Source organism: Helianthus annuus, chromosome 16 (genome assembly GCF_002127325.2).
Source record: "Helianthus annuus cultivar XRQ/B chromosome 16, HanXRQr2.0-SUNRISE, whole genome shotgun sequence".
In the NCBI taxonomy this organism is placed as follows: domain Eukaryota; kingdom Viridiplantae; phylum Streptophyta; class Magnoliopsida; order Asterales; family Asteraceae; genus Helianthus; species Helianthus annuus.
In genome coordinates, this window is record NC_035448.2 from 182,243,614 (window position 1) to 182,268,638 (window position 25,025).

The window sequence follows — 25,025 nt, forward strand, 5'->3', positions numbered from 1 at the left end:
TTGCTTAGCCCAGTACTCATTCCACTTCTTGCGCTCATTGGAAAACTTTTCATTCCAATCCTTGCGTTCATCAGAAAGAAGTTTGGCAAGAGTACGAACCTGTTTCAGCTGAGCAGTGGCAGCCCACTCCGAGGTTTGTTTCTGCTTCTCAAAAGCAGCTCTATCCCTTTCAAGCTGCTCCGCACCCTCACGAGCAGCCTTCACCAACCCCTCTGCTTCCGCCCGCAAGCGAGCAGCTTCTTCCTCGCGGCGACCCAGCACCTTGTAATCTTTCAAAATGGCATTCGCCACAATGGAAGTTCCTACTAACATTGTAGAAAGCTGGTTGATGCGCAGCTCACGAGGCGCGGCACGGGCACGTTCAACTTCAAAGGGGGTACCCAAACCACCCAGAATCTCCCTACACGCGGAAGGATCGTTAGAAACATCATCCCCCTGCATAACAGTCCAAGGGGGTCGATGATACGCGGTACCGCGATCCTGCGTGTAGGTGCGGTAATAGTACTCCAATTCAGACTCCCCAGGCTGAATGGGAGACCCATCGGAACCCGCACCACCAGAAGTAGAACCAACAGCCTTCTCATCAGCAGAAGATTTAGGCGGCTCAACATTATGCTGCCGCACCTCAGCATCAGACTTCTGCTTACCAGCATCTGAAAACCTCAAGTCCAATCCATCACCCTCATTAGGAGAGATCAGATTGTCAGAGGAATCCACAGTATCGAAAATTTGGGCAGCAGTCTTTTCCACCGTCTTCTCCACGGTGGGATCGCGAACCGGCCAAACAAAAGGTGCCGCAGGCTCCTTGGGCACCACAGGCTCCTTCGGCACCCCCGCACCCACAGCAGCGGTATGCAAGGGAGACGAAGGGAAGTCAAAAAAAGAAAAACCTGCATCTTGGGATTCTGCAACACAAAGAGCAACAATTGTTAATCCAACACATTGTACATACAAAACAATGAAAAAAGATATACTTACCAGCAGCAACCGCAGGTTTCTTTTGCGCCGGAGCAGCCCTTTTGGACTGCAGTTTCCGACGCTTTGGTTCACCACCACCAGCAGCCATCTGCTCTGGTCCTCTTTTCTCACCAACAACGGGGGGACCCGCAGCAGTTCCACCCGCAGCCGCACCACTACCTATAACACCCAAACCCTCAAGGGTGTCAGATACTACCACGTAATCGTTATATCCGCGATAACAAGATCGATAGGTACCTTCGGCTTCAGACCTCCCCTTGCCACGACCCTGCGCGGTTTTCTTCACCGGTTTCTTCTCCGCATGCTTTTTGGGGATGCGCTTCTCAAACTTCCCCAAATCCGCAAGGATAGCTACATTGAAACAGTTAAGAAAACCAGTTAAAAAGATAAACTGGAAAAACAGATGCAACTTACGAAATACCTCTTGCGTCTCCCGGCACAGGGGCATCCAGCATTGCGCGCGTCGGTACGCGGAAGTTGCTAAGAATTTCTAGGTTGAAGCCTTTCTTCAACTCAACCGAAATAAGCTCAACCCGGCCCTCGAAATCGGGTTCGAACATTCTCCACAAGCCAACCGCATCCACTGATATAACACATGCATTCATGTTACTACAAGGACTAGGAAGTAAGGAAAACAACAAAGAGTAACAGACTTACCACCACTCTTTTCCCGCAAAACGGGCCTTGCCTTCCTATCCGGCCTAGTGAGCATCATCCGCAACACCCACAGCTGATTATTATCCAACTTCTTGAGTTCAATAGGCCGCAGCCTAGAGAACCAATCCACAGTCTTTGCGGTGGCAACAGGAATATCTTCATCAGAAACTCTAACGTTGACATTCCTGAAAGACATGCTGGCATAGACCGCACAGGCTTTAACATAGAAGAATTTCTTCTTCCAGCCTGTCACACCCTTAGGAGGCGTCATCAACTTCAAGCTCCCATGCCGTTGAGTAAAAGAGAAAAAACCAGTGTTTACCGTCAACTGGTAGAATCGCCGGAAATTTTCAACAGTAATGGGCAAGCCATGGGCACGGAAAGTATATTCAAAGTTCCTGATTCGGAACATTCCAAAGGGACTAAGTTGGGAGATATGGAGATGATAGTACTCCAACACCTCCGCAACGAACACCGTCACCGGCAACCTAAGGTTGCCGTCGGTGAAAAAATCAGCCCACAAAGTAATATAACCGGCTGGAGCATCGGCACCGATATCCCCCTCTTGTGGGTAAGTAGCATCCCACTCGTCGGCCATCTGAACGGTGGTTATCAGGTTTTTGAAACCACCCTTCGACCACTTCAACACCGGTAAGCCACCACCGGCAACATCCACGTCGTCCTCGTCATCTTCATCAGTATCCACTACCGGTTGTTCAGGGTTTTCACCCTCCACATTGTGTGGATTTGATGGTTCAGCCATCAAGCAAATAAAAGTTAAACACTACAAACTCAGAAAACCTCGCCGGAAGTTCAAGAAAGATCGTCAGAGAAGACAAAGAAAAAGTTTCCCTCACCGGCAAATTTTTTGAAATTTCGAGCAAGTGAGAGGAAACCACGAACGGTTTCCCCTTATATACCCATCGCAATTAATGAGGAGGGAGAAAACGAATCATCACGTTCAAAAAGAACGAATTGCGCGACACCACGTGTTAAGCGCCGTTTTCGCTGACAGTTATCACGCGCGCGTGGCCGCCCACGCGCCTGACATAGGAGACGTTTACACTCCTTGCTACAGTGCATTTAATGCCTCGGGCAGTGAAAACGTCCTTTCATTTCAGCACATGCCAGAAAGATCTCACCAACTTCCACCAACTCACACGTGAGATCAGCCACGTATGCAACAAAAAGCGACTACCTTATCCAATTACAAGCGGCATGCGGTTTCTCTGGTATACCGCACCATAACCCATACCGCATGTCGTTTTTTTACATACCCCTAAAAATAGGCAAAAATATATATCTCCACACTATAAGGGGGTATAATACCTGTCCGCATTACCCACGAGCACACGTGGAATATGCGAAAATGACACACACGAGCCCGTTCAGGTGTGTCAGATACTCAGAACCAGCGTTGTTCTTTGGACTGAACCGCATCTCAAAAACAGGTAAACCGCATTGCCTTCATTCTCTTCAAGCTTCAAATCCCTCCTGTCCGGTTCACAACCACAGAGGGTGCATGAACCCCTTCTTTAACAAGAAGAAGGAAGGGAATGTACGCGTGCGCACATCAGCAACCCTGACTCCTGCACCTTCAAGAGCCACATCCGAGCAACACACCCGTTTCGAGCGAATATGGGAATGCAAAACCGCAGACACTCATGAGTCGCTGCGGACATAACCATAGCTTCCGCAAATGGTTGTTACGGAAGAGCCACAACTAACTCCACATCGAGGAACGAAACTACTTCAAGGAAAAACTCCTCGGTATTGGAGCGTGAAGGAAGGTGCCTAAGGAAGCGATGCGGACAAGATCCCCAATGATCATACGAGCCCTTGTCGAACAACAAGCGATCGAACAAACGGTAACAAGTCTGCTTATGACTTTGTTACCCTACTTGTAAGTTGGATAGAATAAACAATGGTAGGCATTACCATGCCTATGATCATGTTTATTTGACCGTTATCCAGAATCACATTGTTCGACCAAACATGGCCAACAATGACGCAAGTACCCAACGTTGTTCCCACAACCGTGGCCAACAATGTCAAGCAACGAGGTAACCGCAAAGGACGTGCAGTTACTAGAGAGCTAATGGGAAGAACATGAACACCCCACGAAAGGAATCATCATTAGATATCCAATCATGGGAGCAGCATGCTCTCTTCTTCATTCACCACTTCAAAGGTTGGTTCGAAGTTTGTGCACACCTTCAACCACCATCTCAGAGATTGGTTCGAAGTTTGTACACTTCCTCCAACTAATTCCACAGTCGGTTCGGCACACCAACAGGTGGCAACCAGCCAAAGGCTGCGAATTTCGCATCAGACGAAACATTTTCACCGGTACGGAAGAGGCGTCAAATGACCCTTCCAGACCTCCAGCTTGATTTACAAACAGAGAAGACCATCCACATGGTCTAGGATCTTCTCCAGACTCCAAATTACCTTCTAAACACCATAGTCCAGTACTCCTCCCACATACAACTTGCATGTGGCAGCAACACTAGACTGGGGGGACTTGAATGGGTTTGGTCCCAGATCTCGCGTCAGCATCGACCGCGAGTGACCATTACCCTTATCAAAACCCCCACCAGCCAACAACCTACTTGTGCCCATGCGAGAATGCGTCGACACAAGGATTGAATCCAATCTATCTAGTAATGAAGGAGGACTTACCTGGAACATGAGAACGGTAGAGTGATGCGACATAGCATCACATCTGATGTATGAAAACGGAAGTATTCACAGCGATGCGGCCTCGCACCGCGTCCAGTGAACACTTCTATCAATACAAGGAAGCTGGATAACAGCAACAGTCACCACAGGCGACGATGCGGCCAGCACCGCATCTCGCGTATTTCTTGATCACAAGCAAGAGACGCGATAACATCAGATGTTACCGCAGGCAGCGATGCGGCTCGCACCGCATCCTATACGCTCAAACAAGTGGGACTGACACCACAGTGCAAGTGGAACCAATGGCAGTCACCTGTCAGGTCTACGTAAGCGACAGACTGACGTGGCGTCGTCTCCCCGGCCGACATGTCTGACACACCTGCAAAGGTGCAGCATGCCGTCAGTCTATCCATCCACCTCCTCCTTCACTCCTCGGCTATAAATACCGACCCCAAACCAGGTTTGAGGTATCTCTTCGCAACTCTCTCACTACTACTACTATCTTACTTTGCTTCCCAAGCAAATTACTGATTCTCACGCCGGAGAGTGGTAACAAGGAGCACCCCCCACCCCATCCTCCTTGTTACGAGTCACGGTTTGTTTCCTTGTGCAGGAGATCAACCCACCAGTGATCCAGCTAGCGATCCTCGTGAGGAAGGGATTAACCCTTTTTGACGAGACCAGTGAGTTAACCCTGCCCGGTTAACCATTGTTTCATCAAGACACAAGGAACGTAAGCAGCTTAAAAGTAACGTATTGATATAAAAGAAAACCTCGTAATTATATGAACTAGCAGTGATTAAAAAAAGGGCACCTTGTAAGATTTTAGAGTCAAGCAAAATACGATAGCAAACTACATTTTACAAGTTTGTCTTGGTCTAACATCCACTATATTTGTTGTTGAAGAAAATCTCAAGCCATTTTCATAATTTATACAAGAACCATTTTCATATTTTTTTAAAAAAAAAATCATAGTGTTAAAAAAACTAATTACACAAGTATATTGTGGTAAGTTTTAAATAAATCATGGTGTTAAAAAAAACGTAACTAATTACAGTTAAGTATATTGTGGTAATAAATAGTAGATTGGGCATGGAAGTGAGCAATTGATGTTAAATAATTTCAACCTTTCTGGGGAGTTGGTGGAGGAGACACAATTATCATTTGTACAAAGATATCAGTACACTTCCTAGTTTAAATTAGATATAATTAGGGGTCAAGTTGTTACTTTTGGTTTAGGGTCATAACTCATAAGGTCTTTGAAGAGGTAGGGTCCAAGACCCGACCCCAAAAGTCAATAAATATACCCAAAAAGATCCAACACCAAATCGAAAAATGGATCCACATAATTGCTCACTAATAACAATGACAAAAGGAATACTCCATATTCTTACTTCAATGAAACAAGTATTTACTCTCACGCCGAAGGTTGGTCACAAGGGAACATCTCTTCCTGTGGCGAGACTCATGGTGTTCTGTTTTGCAGGAATTCAAGCCTTGATCGTTGTGAAGGAGTGTAACCTAGATACAACCAACCTGACCCGGTCAAAATCAAATCACTTCCTCCATCAAAAGTATTGCCATGCCGTACCCAGTTTTTTACCTTGTTAATCACACTCGTGTTCGGTTTATAGAAAATTACAAGTGGATCAGTGGGATCACTGCAAAACCCATCATCTACTTTGAATTAAACTAGTATTATTAGGACAATGCAAATGGTGGGGGGAGCATTGAGACACATAATTGCTTGTACGGACAAAGTAAGTTTCCCAATTGCAACCAACTTTAATTTTAGCAATGCCATGAATATAAAAATTAAAAATGTACCCACAGTTAAATTAGTTGCAAGGATTTTATCATCAAGATTCAAGAAGTAGGTATGTCAATGACACGTGCAATGGGAGTGTGATAAAAGTTTGATTAATTCATGGATGAGGAATGACTAGGGCTGTTAAAATAGTTGTTAAAAATGTGCAAGTTTTAAGCTCAGTGCGTTTTAGTTTTGAGCCAAGCTAAAGACAAATTTGCTTGTCGGGCTAGCTCAATATAAGTAAGCTCATTAAGGCTACGGGGTGCGGAGCGTTGGTTGGAACAGGGGTTGTCAAGCAACGCTCGCTAAACCACACCGGGCCAGCGTTGGTCATGGTGTTGTCCCGCTAGCGTGGATTTGAAGCCTTGTGTGGGGCGGGGTAGAGGTGAGGTGGCTGGCTTGGATTGGCTGGTGAGAGATGACCATTTGGGCTATCCGTTGGCAAACGGCTACTTTATTTAAAAAAAAAAATTTTTTTAAACATTATAAATACTCACCCATTTTTTACAATTTTTACCACTTCTCTACTTCTTCTAACACTGTATTTTTATAAATTCAACCTACTTAACCTCTACAATGCATCAATTTAACCGAAACTACGACCCAATCAACCCCTTTGGTTACCAAGAGAACCCGAACACTAGTCCGCCACAAAACTGTCAACTAACAAATCCGACCCAAATACCCCTTACATGCGGCCATCCACACGGTTTAGTATACTCATTGTGTCCTAATCTAGCCGGATTCGCTTCGTATTTAAGAAACCGGTTATTCACGTCCTTTCCATACGATGATTCATCTATTCCAGTTAACCTTTCACAATCCGATTCCGTACCCGAAACACAACCGCAAGACGTTAGTGGTTCTTCATCCAAACCGGCCAAAAAAAGTCACAAGAAAAACGGATGAAGAGAAAACACTAGCGGCCGCTCAACGAATACAAATAAAGTGGACGCCTCAAGAAGATACTATTTTGACAAGATGTTATATTGACGAATCGCAAAATCCGATTCTAGGTATTTTTTATATAACACTATTATTGTTTTCAGTTTTGTTATAATTTTTTATAATGCCTAAATTTTTTTTTGGAATAGGGAATTTACGACACCGCAAAGATTTTTGGGATTCTATAAAGAAATCATTTCATAAGCAAATGCAAAGCGCGGAGGTGTATCGTGAAATGATAGCCTCTCGTCCAAATGGGGTGACATAAATACACACGTCACCGCGTTCAACGGTTGTTTCCATAGCAAAGAACTCGCCAACGAGCGGTGAAACCGAGATTGACTTTATCAAGAATGTCATGGTATCATACAGAGAAAATAAGAAACACGAGTTCAAGTACATGCATTGTTGGAAGAAATTGGGACGAAAATCGACACATTCAAATTCATCCAACAACAAAGGATCGAGACGAGGAAAAATATCCAAGCGTCGTACGATAAAAAAACATCTCTAAAAGAAAAACGCGAAGATATGAAATTTCTCGCCATGCCCGTCAATCACCTTACCGGCCCAAAATTGGAATGACGTTGCAAATGAAAGAAGAAATCTTGAAAAACACATGACATGGATAAATCATGAAGTTTTTATTTTTTTTTATTTTATGTGGTTTTTTTTTTTAATTTTTATTTGTAGTTTTTAAAAAATTATATGCAATCTTCTATTCTAGTTAGTGTGTTAATTTAATTAAATGAAATTTTAAATAATTAAAACAATAACAAAAAAAAATCAAAATCCACATAGCTGGCCACGCCACCCCACACCCTTTCTTTTGAAGAATTAACTTACGGACCCCACACCCGCCACGTGTCGAGCAATGTCTCCAACCCAAGCCCCCCACACCCTGCGGTCTAAGAAGCCTGACTTTTCTAGGAAAGAATATACACTTGTTTTTTTTTTCTTTGGCATATCTATTCATACTAGAAAGGTGCCCGTGTTGTGTTGTATGGCAGGAGACACAGACACTTCAAGGATGTGCATGGTTCAATTTCTAAACCGAAGCCGAAACCAAAATAATCGATTAGTCTATTTTATTAACCAGTCTGTTTTCAGTCAATTAGTTTGGTTTATTATATTAGATTGACGGTTTTTGGTTCATTTCGTTTAATTTCGGTTAGTACATAAAATTAAGGTATAAATACATGAAATGGATGTATAAATAAATGAAATGTAAGTATAAATATATGAAATTAAGCTATAAAATATGAAATACCTGAACTGGGAGTATAAAAGCTACAAATATTAAGAAATATGAATTGTTCGGTTTGGTTCAATTAATTTAGGTTAAATGGGGGCACAAAAAAATCTGATAACTGATTTTTGGTTAATTCGGTTTTCGGTTAATCGGTTTTTAGTTAATTTAGATTTTGATTGATTTCGGTTTTATTTCCTCTGTTTTCGGTTCGATTTTGGTTAACGATTAAGTTATTACTCATCTCTAGACACTTTTAATTACGTAATATATCAATTTTTTAATTAGAACAATTATAGTGATACTATACTCAAATTAAAGAGAATAAAATGCTTGTTTTTATGGTGCAATTTAAAAAAATAGTAACGCACGTAAAAGTTATGGTCGTTTAAGAAACGTGGGGTAGTTAGTTTTTTTATAAAAAGGGATAAAGTGTAACTACTAATTAATGATTTATAATTTGGTTAAAGATAAGAGAATTAAAGTGTAATTAAGATGAGGGCATTAAAATATAATTAGTGTTTAAAAGATTAATTTACCCTCATTTTGGGGTTGTATCTTATGCATTAAACAGAAAAATGCTTTTAACTTTTGGGTATCTTAAAATGTCTCTCACTCATGTATTACAATATAGTATAGACTAGGCTTATGGACCCCGTGTATTACACAGGTTGAATAATGGAAACATCTCACATGAGTAAAAGATGATAAATAACATAAAAAATTGCTTAAAACCACTTATAATCAGAAAAATGTCAATTTCTTTGAAATTTAAAGAAAAATAAAACAAATTAAGACAGTTTAAGATGCTAATATACCATAGATAATTATTGCTATTTATCAATAAATACATAAGTTATAACTTACAATTTACACAACTTGAGTTATGAAATGTAAAGCTACACATTATAAATCTGCTAGTACGCCTAAATATTATATATTAGCTAGAGCACATATATTTTTTTAATGTGTTTCACTTTAATATCATGTTTTTTTTGTTGCAAAGAATGGTAAAAAAAATTAAGTTGCCATAAGATTTTTATACTCTAAGAATTTTATTTCATTGGTTTTTTTTAGGTTGTTATACTAAGAGTCAGTATCGTAATTAGATTAGACCCGTACGAATTAGATCAAATGCTTTATGTTATAATAAATAGATTAATAATATTAGAATTATTAGATTAATATCGTTTATGTTATTGTATTATTATTATATTATAGCGATAGTAATTAATAACAAATAGAGAAAATGCCATGTGATATTTAGTAGAATCATTTATTAGGCTACAGGACCCTTATGACGACCATGACCCTCCATATAGGCGTCATGTTATCCATCTCTAATTCACTATCCAAAACCACTACCCAAAGGGTGTGGTCATTGCTAAAGCTACTACGTCTTAAAATCATTAAATGGGAGTGTTGTGGTTGTCGTGGTTTAATCCACGCGAACCACCGTGATTTAATGAGTGGGCGGTGTAGCGCATGAATAATGGTCTTATATGCCAAATCACGACCCGCAAAAGTTATTATTTTTTGTTTTTGTATCTATTCATATGTCCGAAAAACACTAAACCATAAAAAAATTCTTCAAAATAAATGAGTTGGCTCGTTGGGTCAGCCTCCACCGGTGTGGAGGGTATAGTGGAAGACGATGTAACCGCTTGTGATTGGATCAATTAATATTAATGTTTTTATTTAAATTTATTAGATTTTATATAATTGTTAAGTATGAAAGTGTATTACTCCTCATTTCTGACGCATGCTTATGTGTCGTCCACGTATTGCATAACACTTCATTTTCAAGCCCCTCCACACCGCATGGTTTAAGGGACACACACGCATATGTTTGGTGTCATTAGACTCGTTACACACTTACCACCACAAAAGAGATTAGCTATAAACGATAATTTAAATTGGTGAAAAGAAAATAACATAACTAAAACTTATTGTTATAAGTAATTAAATACAGATCACCGCTTAATAAAACTAGTTTTTTTGTCGTCGTGCGTTGCGACGAAACCGAGCAAATGATAATGTAAAACAAACATGATTTGCAAATAAAGCATGTTGTTTAGAAAGCTAAACCATTAGAACGGTTTAGTTTGTCATCGTACTGTTTTATGATACCAAATAAATACTTTACAATAAGTACAATTTTGTTTTTAACAAAACTTATAACGGAATGTTCAGGAAAATATCAATCATAACTACGTACTTAAGTTTTAAGAAAAAGTTATAAACGTATAATATTAAAGAAATATCAATTTAATCGATAATATATGTTCTAAAAAAGAAAAGAGAATTATTATAAAAACGGCATAGGAAATATATGGTTTAAAAAAACAAAAATAATTAAAAACATGTTATTAAAAGTAAAAAATAATAAAAAACTATATATTATTATAAAATGTTCTAAAAAAGAAAAGAGAATTATTATAAAAACGGCATAGGAAATATATGGTTTTAAAAAAACAAAAGTAATTAAAAACATGTTATTAAAAGTAAAAAATAATAAAAAACTATATATTATTATAAAATTAAAATTACTATTCATCAAGCTTCACTAACAATATATATATTTTAAAAAAATAATAAAAAACTATATATATATATATATATAATAGCAATAACTTTCAGTCAAATACTGGTTAACTCTAAAAATCAGTAGTAGTACATACTCTAGGTGGTTACTAAAAAATTGATAAAGATTGGTTTGAGAAACAAATTGGTTTAAGGTGATTTTTTAAAAGAAACTTTTATAAACGTATATCTCATGGTACTTTTATTTTGTTAACAAAACATATTTTTAACAAAATAAAAGTACAATAAATTAAAAAAAGGTTACATTAAATTAAAAATAACTAAAATTACATTTAATTAAAAATAAACTAAATTAAACTAAATAAAATTAGTACCCTTCGTCGGATTCCACCAATAGGTGGGGTAAATCTAGTCTTCCGAGATGCTCAACGAGATCATGTTTTAGGGGTAGAGATTAGTTTTGAAGAAATGAGGAAATGAGTTGGTGATAATTTGTTTATAAATTGGGTTGGGTTTTGATGAAACAATGGTTAACTGGGCAGTGTTAACTCACTGATCTCGTCAAGAAGGGTTAGTCCCTTCCTCCCGAGGATCGTTGACTGGATCACCGGTGGGTTGATCTCCTGCACAAGGAAACAAACCGTGACTCGTAACAAGGAGGATGGGGTGGGGGGTGCTCCTTGTTACCACTCTCCGGCATAAGAATCAGTAATCTGCTTGGGAAGCAAAGTATGATAGTAGTCGTAGTGAGAGAGTTGTGAAGAGATATCTACCTCAAACCTGGTTTGGGGTTGGTATTTATAGCCGAGGAGTGAAGGAGGGGGATGATGGACAGACTGACGACATGCTGCACCTTTGCAGGTGTGTCAGGCTTGTCGGGTGTGGAGGTTACGCCACGTCAGTCTGTTTGCTTACGTAGCCCTGACAGATGACTGTCATTGGTGCTACTTGCACTGTGTTGTCAGTCCCACTTGTTGGGCGTATAGGATGCGGTGCGAGCCGCATCGCTGCCTGCGGTAACATCTGATGTTACCGCGTCCCTTGCTTGCGATCAAGAAATACGCGAGACGCGGTGCCAGCCGCATCGTCGACTGTGGTGACTGTCGCAGCTTCCTTGTATTGATAGAAGTGTTCACTGGGCGCGGTGCCAGGTCGCGTCGCTGTGAACACTTCTGTTTTCATACACCAGATGTGATGCTATGCCGCATCACCCTACCGTTCTCATATTCCAGGTAATTCCTCCTCCATCACTGGACAGATTGGATTCAACCACTGTGTCAATGCGTTCCCGCACGGACACAAGTAGGTTGTTAGCTAGTGGGGGTTTTGATAAGGGTAATGGTCACTCTCGGTCGATGCTGACGCGAGATCTGGGACCATACCCCTTCAGGTTTATATAGTTTAAATATATGTCAAAACCTTTTTTTTTTTTTATCAAAAACGGCTAAGCCGTTAAACCTTCAATTCCAACGGTCAAAAAGTCATCAACGGTCAAAAAGGGCTTCGGTTTCAAGCGGTGAGTATTCACCGATTTTACACTCACCGCGCGGTGAGTCCAGTGTTGGCGGCGGTGTTGCCGTCGGCAAACTCCACTCCCCACATGACTTGTCGAACCCGCCCTGTTCACCTAAATGTTTTCATTCAAATTCAACAGAAATCTAATGTTCAAAGTCTTACGTTGACCTTCACATCTCTATCAAACTCGCATAATTGATACACCTTGTATCATTTGAATCATTCACCTATTAGATAGAGGGGAATTACCGTATTAGCAAAGTATGTCCCTTAGGTTAAATCAAATGCTAGTAACTATGTAATCTTACTAATCGTCTTTCTTAAATTTACAAATAATTCTTCAAAATAGTGGTCTTTATATGTTTTTGTTAACTGCGTATAGGGGCCAAAAAAAGATATTTTTTTATAGATACAAAAATATGTATTTATCGTCATCCACGAACAATTTCTGTTTATTTAAAATTTTAAATTAAAGGTTTAATAGACCCATCAATTTCTTTATAAGTCAATTTGTATTTTGGAAAGGAGACAAAAAGCTAAGAGATTTATTTCTATTTAATTTTTAGTTTTTTTTCTTTATAATTGGTTAATTGTAATTGTGGTTTGTTTATTGTTAACCTTAATAAATTTTTTAATTTAAGGGTTTTGTAGACCCTTCAATTTCTTTAGAGTGGTGGGTGTGGGCATGGTCCGCTTGGCGTTTTGGCCCTTTAACGCTGGCTGCTCCACCCTGGGTTGGCGTTTTAGTCAACGTTGTCCGCTTGACGTGGCAATATTGCTTGGCGTGGTCCGCTGGCCTATGGTGACGTGGCTGGCAATGTAGGGCTGGATGTTGATAGTCGTATGGCTAGCCGTTGGCCAACGACTATTTAAAAAAAATTCTTTCATTTTTTTTCTATATAAACCTTTCATTTCTTACTCGTTTTTACCATCCCAAAATTGAAAAAACTACTATCAAACTCAAAATATATATAAAATGGCTTCTTCAAGTTCAAGCGATTCGTAGTGACGAAGAGAGAACGCAAAACCAATATCTAATCGAGTCAAGACAAATAAATTCAAACATTCGAACTGATTCGGTAGAACATGTTTCAACACTTCCTAGATTCGACTTCAATTAAGATGAAGATGAAAATGATTGATTTTTTGTTTGTTTGTAATGTAATGTATTTTCTATTGTAGTTATTTAATATAAATAAAATGTGTTTTTTAAATTACGCCCCTTCCACAACCCACTTTTTTGAGTGTGGACTGGTGAAGCCCACACTTACTATGTGTAGAGTAATGCCCTCAACTCAAGAATCTCCATACCCAATACTCTTATAATTCAATTTGTATTTTGGAAAGGAGACAAAAAGCTAAGAGATTTATTTCTATTTAATTTTAAGTTTTTTTTATAATTAGTTAATTGTAATTGTGGTTTGTTTATTCTTAACCTTAATCAATCAAGTATTGTCGTCATTTCATTGATGTTGAATGGGTTGGTTGCAAAAGAATAATGAATGAGATCTGATTTGTTCTGTGGCACCCTGCTCACACCCATATATATATATATATATATATATATATAGTGGAGGGTTCAAATGAGAAGAATTTTTTGTAAGAAGAAAAAAGAAGAAGTTTCAACCAATAAGAATGCTTCATTTTACTTCATTTAATATTTATATTTAATTTTAATATAAGGGTATATTGGTAAACTTACATAAATAATTAATGTGTATTCTTCCCCTTTAATAACAAGCTAAATTAAATTTGTAACTCCTTTTCAAAATATATTCTTTTTCCAAATGAAAAAAACAACTTAATTTAAAGTGTAGAATAAATTACGAGTTGTGTAGGATATATTACGAGTTGTGTAGGATATATTTCGAGGTGTGTGGGATAAATTTCGACTGTGTAGGATAAAATTCTATAATGTGTAGGGTATATGTAGGAAAATTTTGATATGTGTAGGTTTTGTAGATTATACGTAGGATAATTAATGATTAGTTGACTAATTAATTAAAGAGAGAAAATTAATGATATGAGTTACAAATGAAATAGCATTTTACTAATATGCCCTTTCTTCTTTTCTTCTCAAATTAAATTTCTTCTCAAATGAACCTTCCCCTATATATATATATATATATATATATATATATATATATATATATATATATATATATATATATATATATATATATATATATATATATATATATATCCTTGTTCACACACACATTTTTAATGTTACACTTTACCTTGTTAAATATTAATTCGTAAAAGATTTCAGAAAATTATATCAAAGATGTTGCAGATCCGAAGCTAACCTAATTCTCTTGAGATGTCAAGAATATGAATGTATCAACTCAATTGATTTTCATTGATGTAAAAGGAGTTACATATATAAAGAAAGAATAGGCAAAAGGAAAATAGGAAATAGCTATGAACATGGATCTAAATAGCAAAGATAAAGGGCAAGATATATGCTAATGTACAGCTGCAACTTTGACCAAAGATTGAGGGCTTGATTTATGGAGATCTTGATTGATTGTTGGTTTAACATGCCCCCGCAAGATGAACGATCGTGAGAGGAGGCCAATCTTGGAAGATAGTAGTTGGAACCGTTGTCTTAGTAGTGGCTTTGTAAGTGCATCGGCTAGTTGGTCATCCCCTGAAATGTGAGTCACACGTATAGTGCCATCATGAACCTTTTCACGTACAAAGTTGAAATCTAAGGCTAAGTGCTTCATTCTTGAGTGAAAAACAGGGTTAGCTGAGTAATGAGTAGCACTTAGATTATCACAATAGATTGTTGGTGTGACCGATGATTTGTAGCCAAGTTCAACCATTAATGATATGAGCCATTGTACTTCGGTTGTAGTGGAAGCAACGGCTCGAAATTCAGCTTCGGTGGATGAACGAGCAAGTGTCGGTTGACGTTTGGAGCTCCAAGAAATTGGATTTTGGCCAAGATAAACGATGTAACCTGTTGTACTCCGGTATGATGGGCGATCGCCGGCCCAATCCGCATCGGTGAAAGCATGGAGCTGCAAAGGGGAGTTGCGCCTAAAAAATATTCCATGATGTAGAGTGCCATGTAAGTATCGGAACAATCGTTTTAAGGCGTCCCAATGCGTGCTGGTTAGTTTATGCATAAACTGAGAAAGTTTGTTAACTGTAAAAGCAATATCAGGTCGAGTTAAGGATAAATATTGTAATGCTCCGACGAATGCACGATACTCGGTTGGTGATGGTAGTGGATCACCGTCCAAGATGGTAATGGTGGAGGAAGTCGACATGGGTGTGGTTGATGGCTTGCAATTACTCATGTTGGCTCTAGTTAAGATATCAAGAATATATTTAGATTGAGACAAGAAGAGACCTTTGGTGTGAGGAATGACCTCAACGCCAAGGAAGTAGGAGAGGGTGCCAAGATCTTTTAGGGAGAATCGAGTTGCAAGAGATTGAATGAAGGAATGTATAAGAGAAGAATTTGACCCAGTGATGATAATATCATCAACATAGACTAGGATAAAGATAGGAGAAGATGTAGTTTTGTTGATGAATAGGGAGGGATCGGAAATTGAGGTTTTGAAATGAACCGAGAGGAGATAAGTTTTGAGTTCATCATACCAAGCGCGTGAAGCTTGACGAAGACCATAGATGGCTTTGTGGAGTTTACAAACATGGTTAGGATAAGAAGGGTCTACAAATCCGGGTGGTTGAGACATGTAGACCGATTCGGATAAGGTGCCTTGTAGGAAGGCATTGTTGATGTCAAGCTGGCGAAGTGGCCAACTAAAAGAGGTGGCGATTGCAAGGATTAGGCGTAGGGTAGCGGGTTTGACTACGGGGCTAAAGGTCTCGACGTAGTCTAAGCCGGGTCGTTGATGGAAGCCTTTAGCAACAAGTCGTGCTTTAAGGCGATCAACCGAGCCATCGGATTTGAATTTGGTGCGATAGACCCATTTGCATCCGACAAGATTTGGAGCGTTAGTGGCAGGCACAAGGGTCCAAGTGTTGTTGTGTATAAGAGCATCAAATTCGGATTGCATGGCGGCACGCCATAGTGGCTGTTTGAGAGCTTGAGTGATAGTAGTGGGTTCGGGAAGAGAGTGAGGTGTGGAATGGAAGAGAACGAAATCGGAATTATGATATTTCGGGTTAGGTTTACGGTTGGGTCGAGTTTGATAGGGGGGGTTAGACACGGGTTGTTGAGGTGTGTTTGGGTCAGTGGGTGGTGAAGTTGTGGAAGGATATGGGATGGTCACGGGCATGGACAGATTCAATGACTGGTTTGTAAGTTTTTGAGTCTAAACCGTTGAGGATAATGTCGGTGACATCTTCAGGATCCATCGGCTTTCCAAGGATGGCTAGTTCATCGACTAGGATTTTAACCGATTGCATAAAAGTGGTAATCGATTGGTCAGAAGATTTTTTTGATTGTTTGAGGCGATGATTGAGTTGTTTTATGTGGCCTCGGGAAGGAGAGGCATAGGTAGAAACCAAGATTTTGCAAGCTTCAAGTGAGGTTTTGGCATTAGTGATAAGAGGCACGATTTCGGGTGAAAGGCTACCAACAATAGCACCAAAAAGAAGGCGATCTTGGCGGTACCAAGTGGAGTAATCGGGATGTGGGGTGGAGGTACCGTCGGATTTTTTGGTTGGGGAAGGAGCAAGATGTGAGCCGTCAATAAATTTGTAGAGGTCTAAACCTTGGAGAATGGCTTCAAGCTGGGTTTTCCAACTTAGGTAATTGGTAGAGGTGAGTTTGAGTGATGAGGGAAAGTTGACCATGGTGATTGATGGTGCAGTAGACACGGGAGTGGTGGTGATGATATTATCGGCATCAGTGGAGATGATGAGAAGGTGGCTGTTGGCGATGAAGTAGAAGAGGGAGGTAGGGTTTAGCAAAACCTGGCTGATACCATATGAATGTATCAACTCAATTGATTTTCATTGATGTAAAAGGAGTTACATATATACAAAAAGAATAGGCAAAAGGAAAATAGGAAATAGCTATGAACATGGATCTAAATAGCAAAGATAAAGGGCAAGATATATGCTAATGTACAGCTGCAACTTTGACCAAAGATTGAGGGCTTGATTTATGGAGATCTTGATTGATTGTTGGTTTAACAAAGAACATCCTTTCAAACTCTTTTAAAGTATCAAATGTTCATATGATACATGTTATTCTAGTCTAGTAACCTCTCTACAAGTATAAACTATTTGTTATGGTCATGAATTGTGAAAAAAAAATATGGTTATGTAGGCATGATTCGTTTCAGCATTCACACTCACGGTTATGATCATTTGAAATATTAAAAGAAATAGACAAGTAGATCTAATTGATTAGTTGAATAAGAGTAAGAGGAAAAGACAAAGCTCAAAGCCCCAACGTATAACAACCCGCCCCATGCTAGTTGCCTCCCCCACGAAAACACCATCCACACCCCAGGCGGAGCGATGTTCCACGCTAAACAATCTAATGTCATATTTTTTTCCCATTAACGCATGTGTAAATGCATGTTTTACACGTGCAGTACTCACGTATCACTCCTTAACTCGTGCAACTTCACAAGAACAATACTAACACATTCAATATCTATGTGACGTTGGCTCATCGTGTTGTCCATTTTAATCGTGTAAGCATATCGTTAATGACAACTCAATGCTTGGGATGAGACATTTAAGTGATATACCACAAAAAAAATGCTACATAAAGTCATGAAACAAAAAAGACATATCCATTAAAACTCGCAATAGAGAAAAATATATAAATATGTAAAGAGTATATGATGTTCGGATGTTTGTGAGATAGAGCTCCAATTAATCAATTTCGATATTTTATAAGATCGATTTGTTATCCGTCTAGGTTTATGACTCGTTTACAATACATTACAACTCGTCAAGTCGCTTTACTCATTTAGACAAATAAATTATACAAGATGTGTTCATGTTACACAATTACAAAAATATCCATAGATGATTAAGACACGATTTAATATATAAATTGTACCCATAGTCATCATATAACCCATCAAGCTAACACAATATCCAAATAATTTATGGAATATTACATAATGTATTCAACCATTTCTCTATAGTTAATTTTACAAAAATGAGTGAGATAACTTTTTTTAATTAACCCTAGCTTTTATTTTATGCTTTATTTATTTATTATTTATTTTTGCTATTGTTCATTTTTCCTTGTGTGTGCAGTGTTGATGAACTTGCAGACTTTGTTTTCTCAGAAAAATAAGCTTTAAACGGAGCTTCACTCCTGACATCTTTCGTCCTCTTTCTGCATCTGCATACATACATACATACACACACTCTTGTATCTATATATGTGTGTACTGTGTCTGCATACTTGACTACAAAAGCCAAGCCAGTCATCAATACAAAGGACAGTACCACTTCACACCCACCACACCTGCTCTCTCTCTCTCTCTCTCTAAATATATACCACCACTTTCTCTCTCTAAAACCCCACTCCATTTCCATTTCTCTCTAGATAAGATATTCTGTTCAAAAGAGAGTTCCATCCTTCTGTTTGATTGACTTGTTTTGATTTGATTTGATTTCATGTGTTGGTAGAAGCATAGTATGAAATTAACTGAATATGGAGGTGGATGAAATTGAGATCCAAACACAAGTATCCAAATTCCAGAGGGTTCCTTCTAACGGTAGCACTACAACTACTGATAATTCCACAAATCCTCGAAGAGTAGCATCTTATAGACCCAATTTAGAGCTACAACACCAAGAAAACCATATCAGTGTTGCGAGACTCTCCGGATGGCCGTCGTCACGGATCGTTAGGGTTTCAAGGGCGTCCGGAGGAAAAGACAGACACAGCAAGGTGTTGACATCTAAAGGACTCAGAGACCGCCGTGTACGACTGTCGGTGAACACAGCTATCCAGTTTTATGATCTGCAGGACCGATTAGGTTTTGATCAGCCGAGTAAGGCGGTGGAGTGGCTGCTGAAAGCCGCTGCGAGTTCGATCGATGAGCTTCCGTCACTGGATCCACCATTTCTCGGCGAGAAGAAACCGGAAACGGAGCAGGTGAAGTCGCCGGAGTGTAGTAGTACTTCGAGTAAGGGTTCCGGTCTCTCGCTGTCTCGATCTGAGAATCGAGCTGAGAATCGAGACAAAGCGAGAGACCGAGCCAGAGAAATGACTTGTCGTAAAAAGGAAAAGGAAATGGAGATTGATTCTACAAGAGTTATGGTGAATGGTTTTCGAGAAAACTCATCCTTCACGGATCTTCTCACCGGCGGGATTAATATTAACTCCAGATCTAATATGGATTATATCTTCAACCGGTCTACTCAATCTTCTCCCCAGGTAATCCAAATGCCACAATTCAACATCACCACCGGAGAAAATAATAATAATAATAATAATAATAATAATAATAATATTAATAATAATAACCACCACCACCACCAGCAGCAGCCACAGCACCAGTTCTCTTTCTTGCAAGACAGCTTTGTACCGGCAACAACCGGTGGTGGAGAATGTTACAACTTAAATTTTGCAATGACGTCATCCTCAGCAACCGGTGGTGGTGTTATTGCACCGGGTGGTTTCAGTAGGGGGACCCTTCAGTCCAATTTGCAGTCTTCTTCTTCTCTTTTGCCACACCATATCCAGAGGTACCAATCAGATGGATCAACGTCGACAAATCTTCCGTTTTTCATCGTTCCGAACACGGCGGTTGAGCATTACCCGGTCACCGGGGGTTACTACGGAGGAGATGGCGGTGGTGGACGGCGGTTGGATCAGAAAGAAAAGTCGAAGAACTGAGAGTTGCATCAATGGGTTGTTGATCCCCATCTTAATCTCTGGTAAATTTTTGCAAAATATATTCCATTTCTTGATATGTTTATTTTTGCATATGGATTAATTAAGGTTTGCATCTAGATATGGAACTCTTTAGGCTTTCTTTAACTCTAACAAATTACAATGTCATTTTTAGGTATAATCTACTTCATTTCCATAAATTGCAACAATGAAATACATATCTTGACGGGGGGGGGGGGGGGGGGGGGGGGGGTTTATCTATTACTCTCTATTAGGGCAAATCAAGTTTGGACACTATGAACATAGATAATAAAGTAAAGATGGTTTTAGATCTCCATAAATGTCCCTTGCTTTACTAATAATGCATATTCTAGAGGTAGCTTAAATCCTAAATATATGTATGATGAGAATATTTTAACCTAAAGATTCTTGTTTTTAACTCAAAGATTTTAATTACTTTTAAAAGTAGGATTTTAGAAAATATTTTATATAAGAAGAATCTGGTAAATCATACATTTCATATTTTGACATTTGATATTATGTTGTCAAAACAAAAGCTTTTTGGCAAAATTGTAAGGTTTATTAGAACCAAAAGTGATTTTTATCAATCTTCTTTAGAACAAGTACAACTTTGTTGTAGATCTAAAGTCAAAATAACATATATGACCCTAAAAGTCAAGCCTAAACTCCCTTTTTAGCTTAGGGCATACCTTCCATAATAAAAGTTCCACACTTGAGTAAATCCATAAAATACATTTTAATAATAAACTAAATCTTTTTATATACTAAATAAATAACACAATCAAGATATATATGTTCTTGAAGATTCAAATGACTATGAAAATTAATATTGTGAAACCAAACACAGTTTCTCTTTCTATGTGACAATTCATATCTTTATATTATGCTTAAAACATGCATGGATTAGTGTGGTATATAGTTAATTAATATAAAGTTATGATGATAAGATATGATAAAACAGGTGTTTGTTTGTTAGGGTTTATGGATTAATAGTTTGGTTTCCTTTGTATCAAGCATGTCTTAAAGGAAAGACAGGTGTTAACCTTGCACTTTATTCTTGATAATCAACATCAACCCACTTCCATTAAAACTCCGACAGATTCCTTAAAAATGAGTTTTTTTAGTTGTATTTTTAATGTTATTTTAATTGGCCAATGGCATTATGTTTCACTGAAACCGAAATTTATTTTTGTTGCCGGGCTGGGCCGATTTCGAGCAGTGGGATGGGCACGCACCTCACCATTTTGCTTTTAGGGTTTTCTTTTTTTTATTTTATTTAGGTGGGACCCATAGGGTTTGTTTGGTTTAAAGTTTAAATCTATGCACGTACGGTTGGTTTCTGATTGGTTGAAAATATAATCTAATAAAGATATAATCCTCCCACCTTGTATTATTATTATTATTATTATTATTTTTTTTTCACTTGGTTACTCATCAATGACTCATTTTTTTTAAAAGAAAAATTCATCAGTGACTCATTTTTAATGTGTTTTTTTAGGTATGAGGATAAATGAATATTAAGCTATGGTTTTTGAACGGTTAAAGTTGTCTTTTTTTTTTTTTAAAGATACGTGACTCATTTTTAATGTGTTATAAGTTGTCATTTTTATAATATTTTTAGTTATAGGATGTGTATACTACATAATATATGCAATCTGAGTTATTGATCATATAAATAAAATAAGATACGTTAATATATGAGTCTTGAAAAGGTTTACTATGTGTTCTTTTTAAACATATATATGAGAATAAATGGATATTGAGCTGTGATTTTTGAGCTGTTAATATTTTTAGGTTGTCATTTTTATAATATTTTTTGTTAAAGGATGTGTGATATGTTATAATCTGAGATTTTTTGTTAGTAGGAGTCTTAAAATGGTTTATTTCACTAACAAAATAATCAGATAAGCAATTTCAAACACCTTTAAAACAACTTATTATGATATCAAAACATGAAAAAAATCAATACTCTTAATAAATAATCCAAAAGACCTCCCTAAACTTACCTATGGCCTTTAAGGAGAGCAAATCCTGTACAAAGATGAGATTTGCTAACCATATAATATGGTTAAGTTTATCATAATTGAAAAAAAAAACATTTAATAAACACTAAATATTCCATTTTTATGGAGAATCTTAACATGAATTCCCATGTGAAGAATTCTTCAATAAGTAAAATAATAATGCTGGTGCTGGTCTGCATCTTGATCATGTTTCTAGCTAGGTCCCTTGTACTGTTGAGATTGGGTTTTGTTTTCTGTTCTGTTTTTATTTTTGTGATCTATTGTTATCTTGTTTAAAGTACAGCCTCCCACTGTGCTTGTTTTGGTTCTTTATAATATGGCAGTTCTAATAAAAAGTATTTCATGATTACATTTTTCAGTAATATGACTTTTTAGTTTGGACTTTTCTTCTTCTTTGTTTGGCATTTTTTTTTCTTTTGTTTGGGTTTCTTTGTTTGTGATTCTTTTTCTTTTGTGGGGCTTTATTTACATAATTATTGCTTAATTGGATAGAATTAATGTAGTATATAGATAGTTATATATATGCCTTTTAGTTGGATGATTTTCATTGCTAATTATTAGTCTACTATTTAAACCATTTCTCCAATTCTATAACAATGTTATATACAAGTTATTATTACTTGATTTTTTCTTTGTTCTATTTAACTATTTCTTATAATTTATTTATTCTTTAATTAAATTATGTTATCTTAAAAAATGTTCTAATGTTCTTTAGTTATAAAAAAGGTTCTAATGCCCTTTTAACAGCTAAGGTTTTTGGTTTTTAAAAAGTGGGCTCTTGTTGGAGTCAAAGATTTTATTTCTTTTTAAATGAAAAGAGTCTTATTTTTTTAGCTTTTATTTTAAAGTGCTAAAAGCCCTGAAATGAAAAACCATTTGAGAGTATGTAGCACAAGGGTGTTGACACGACTGACGGGTTGGCGGGTTATGTTTTTCTGTTCGAACACGACAAATATATTTTTTTTGTGTCAGACACATTTAAAACGTGTAGTGTTTGGGTCTGACCTGTTTAATGTGCATTTACGAATATAAGTAATACGACAAAACTTAGTAGTAATTTAACAAACCAATTACTCCGGCTCATAAAAACTTTTTATATTGATGCCCTTTTAATTGTTTTGGTTTCTTATCTCTCATACTCGATTAACAAATTTGATTTCATATATTTAGCTCAGGGAAGTGAATGAAAAGGATTGGGAAATTGGTTGTTAGTAGAACTACTAAATTAACCCTAAACGGGTTAATAAATTAACCCTTTTTATTAAACGAGTACTGTTCAGGTTAACCCATTGGGTTAATAAATTAACCCTTTTATTAAACGAGTAGTGTTCAGGTTAACCCATTTATTGAACGATTCATGTTTGGGATGACCCGTTTAATAAACTGGGTTATATTAGCCGACGCAAAACCTTATTATTTCCATGTTGTGTTTCAGGTCGTGTCAGTCGCCCCTAATTACACAAATGCACTTTTCATTCTGTTGGCCCTTATTATTTCCGTGTTGTGTTTCAGGTCGTGTCAGTCGCCCACTCGCCCCTAATTACACAAGTGCACTATTCTGTTGAAGTTTAACAATATCTTATGAATTAATCCACAAAAGCACCTTACATATTAATCTATAACTATTTAAGCATTCCTGTTTGGGTCTCATTGACACATATATAAAATTGAAACTTATGGTAACATTCAGTTTATCTATTTTTGCTTTAAATAATTGAATTTTGTTGTTGTTTCACAGGTAATGAAGATGGAGAAATCAGATTTCAGGGTGTGAAAATGTGATAAAACTTTCTATCATGACAACTTATAACTGTGTAGGTTATTTGCAGTTGCATTGGCAATGATTGTTCTGGAGGAAGTCAAACATTTTTCTTCCTTTACTTTGTATTTTGAAACTTTTAATTGCCTTCAATGCAATGGTTTGTTTGTGTGTTGTGAGATTTTTCTTATTTCAGTTTTTGCTTCACAGATTTGTTCATTAAAGTGGTGCTTATGTTATATATTAATTGAAGTACTAATGGTGCATAACGCATTCTAATTAATGACAAACTTTTTACCCACTCTTATTTTAATATTTTTGTTCTAATAATATATAAATTACAGAAAGTTAGCTTAAATTACAACACTAAAGAAAACAAAGTCACTTGAGAGTATCTCTTGATGAAGTTAATTCCTAAACTTGTATTGTAGAAGGTTATCTTAGCACCTAGCTGGTTTGTTTTTTTTTTTTAATGATATGATGCCGTTATAAAAAAAATAACAGCGTATTTATTAAATACGTTGGGTAATTAAATACGCCGCTACATACAAAGTTTACAAGTCTTACAATTTCAGCCCTTCTACCTTTTAAACTATTACAAACAAGCCCTAAACTATTAAACTCAACTACCAACAGTCTCAAAATGGTCTAACAATATCCCCCCTAGACTGTTGCGTACTTGAGAGTCTTCAGTCTTTGTCTTGAGTGTCAGGGCCTGTTGTGGCTTCTTCAGCATTTCTTGGTGGAGTTTGTTTGATTGCAGCTTCAATTGTTGTTGTTGTTTGGTCCTCTATGGTGACTTCATATGTGGATGAAGTCGGAGGTTGTATCTCTTGAACATCGGACTCTGATGATAGATCCTTTTCTTGAGGAGCAGACGTCTGTAGTTTCTTTTCTGTTTCCTTCTTCTTCTTAGCTTCATCTCGCTCATTTTTCTTTTCAATTCGACCCAAGATCTCCATCATTTCTTTCTTTCTCTCCCTTGCTCTCTCTACGGCACGTTGGAACAACATTCTCTCTTCTAAGTATTCGTTTCCTGCTCC

At 37.6% G+C, this 25,025-nt stretch overlaps 1 protein-coding gene across 1 annotated transcript; it reads left to right on the forward strand.

Annotated features, from left to right (window-relative positions):
- Positions 1-18,581: 18,581 nt before the first annotated feature.
- LOC110918431 (transcription factor TCP2) lies at positions 18,582-24,172 on the forward strand. The gene is made up of 2 exons (XM_022162746.2): positions 18,582-20,222; positions 23,962-24,172. The coding sequence occupies exon 1, from the start codon at positions 18,991-18,993 to the stop codon at positions 20,179-20,181; it is 1,191 nt and encodes a 396-aa protein (XP_022018438.2). The 5' UTR covers positions 18,582-18,990; the 3' UTR covers positions 20,182-20,222; positions 23,962-24,172.
- Positions 24,173-25,025: the final 853 nt, after the last annotated feature.

Coding starts and splice junctions, on each gene's coding strand:
- LOC110918431 (XM_022162746.2), top strand. CDS start 18,991: ATGGAGGTGGATGAAATTGAGATCCAAACACAAGTATCCAAATTCCAG.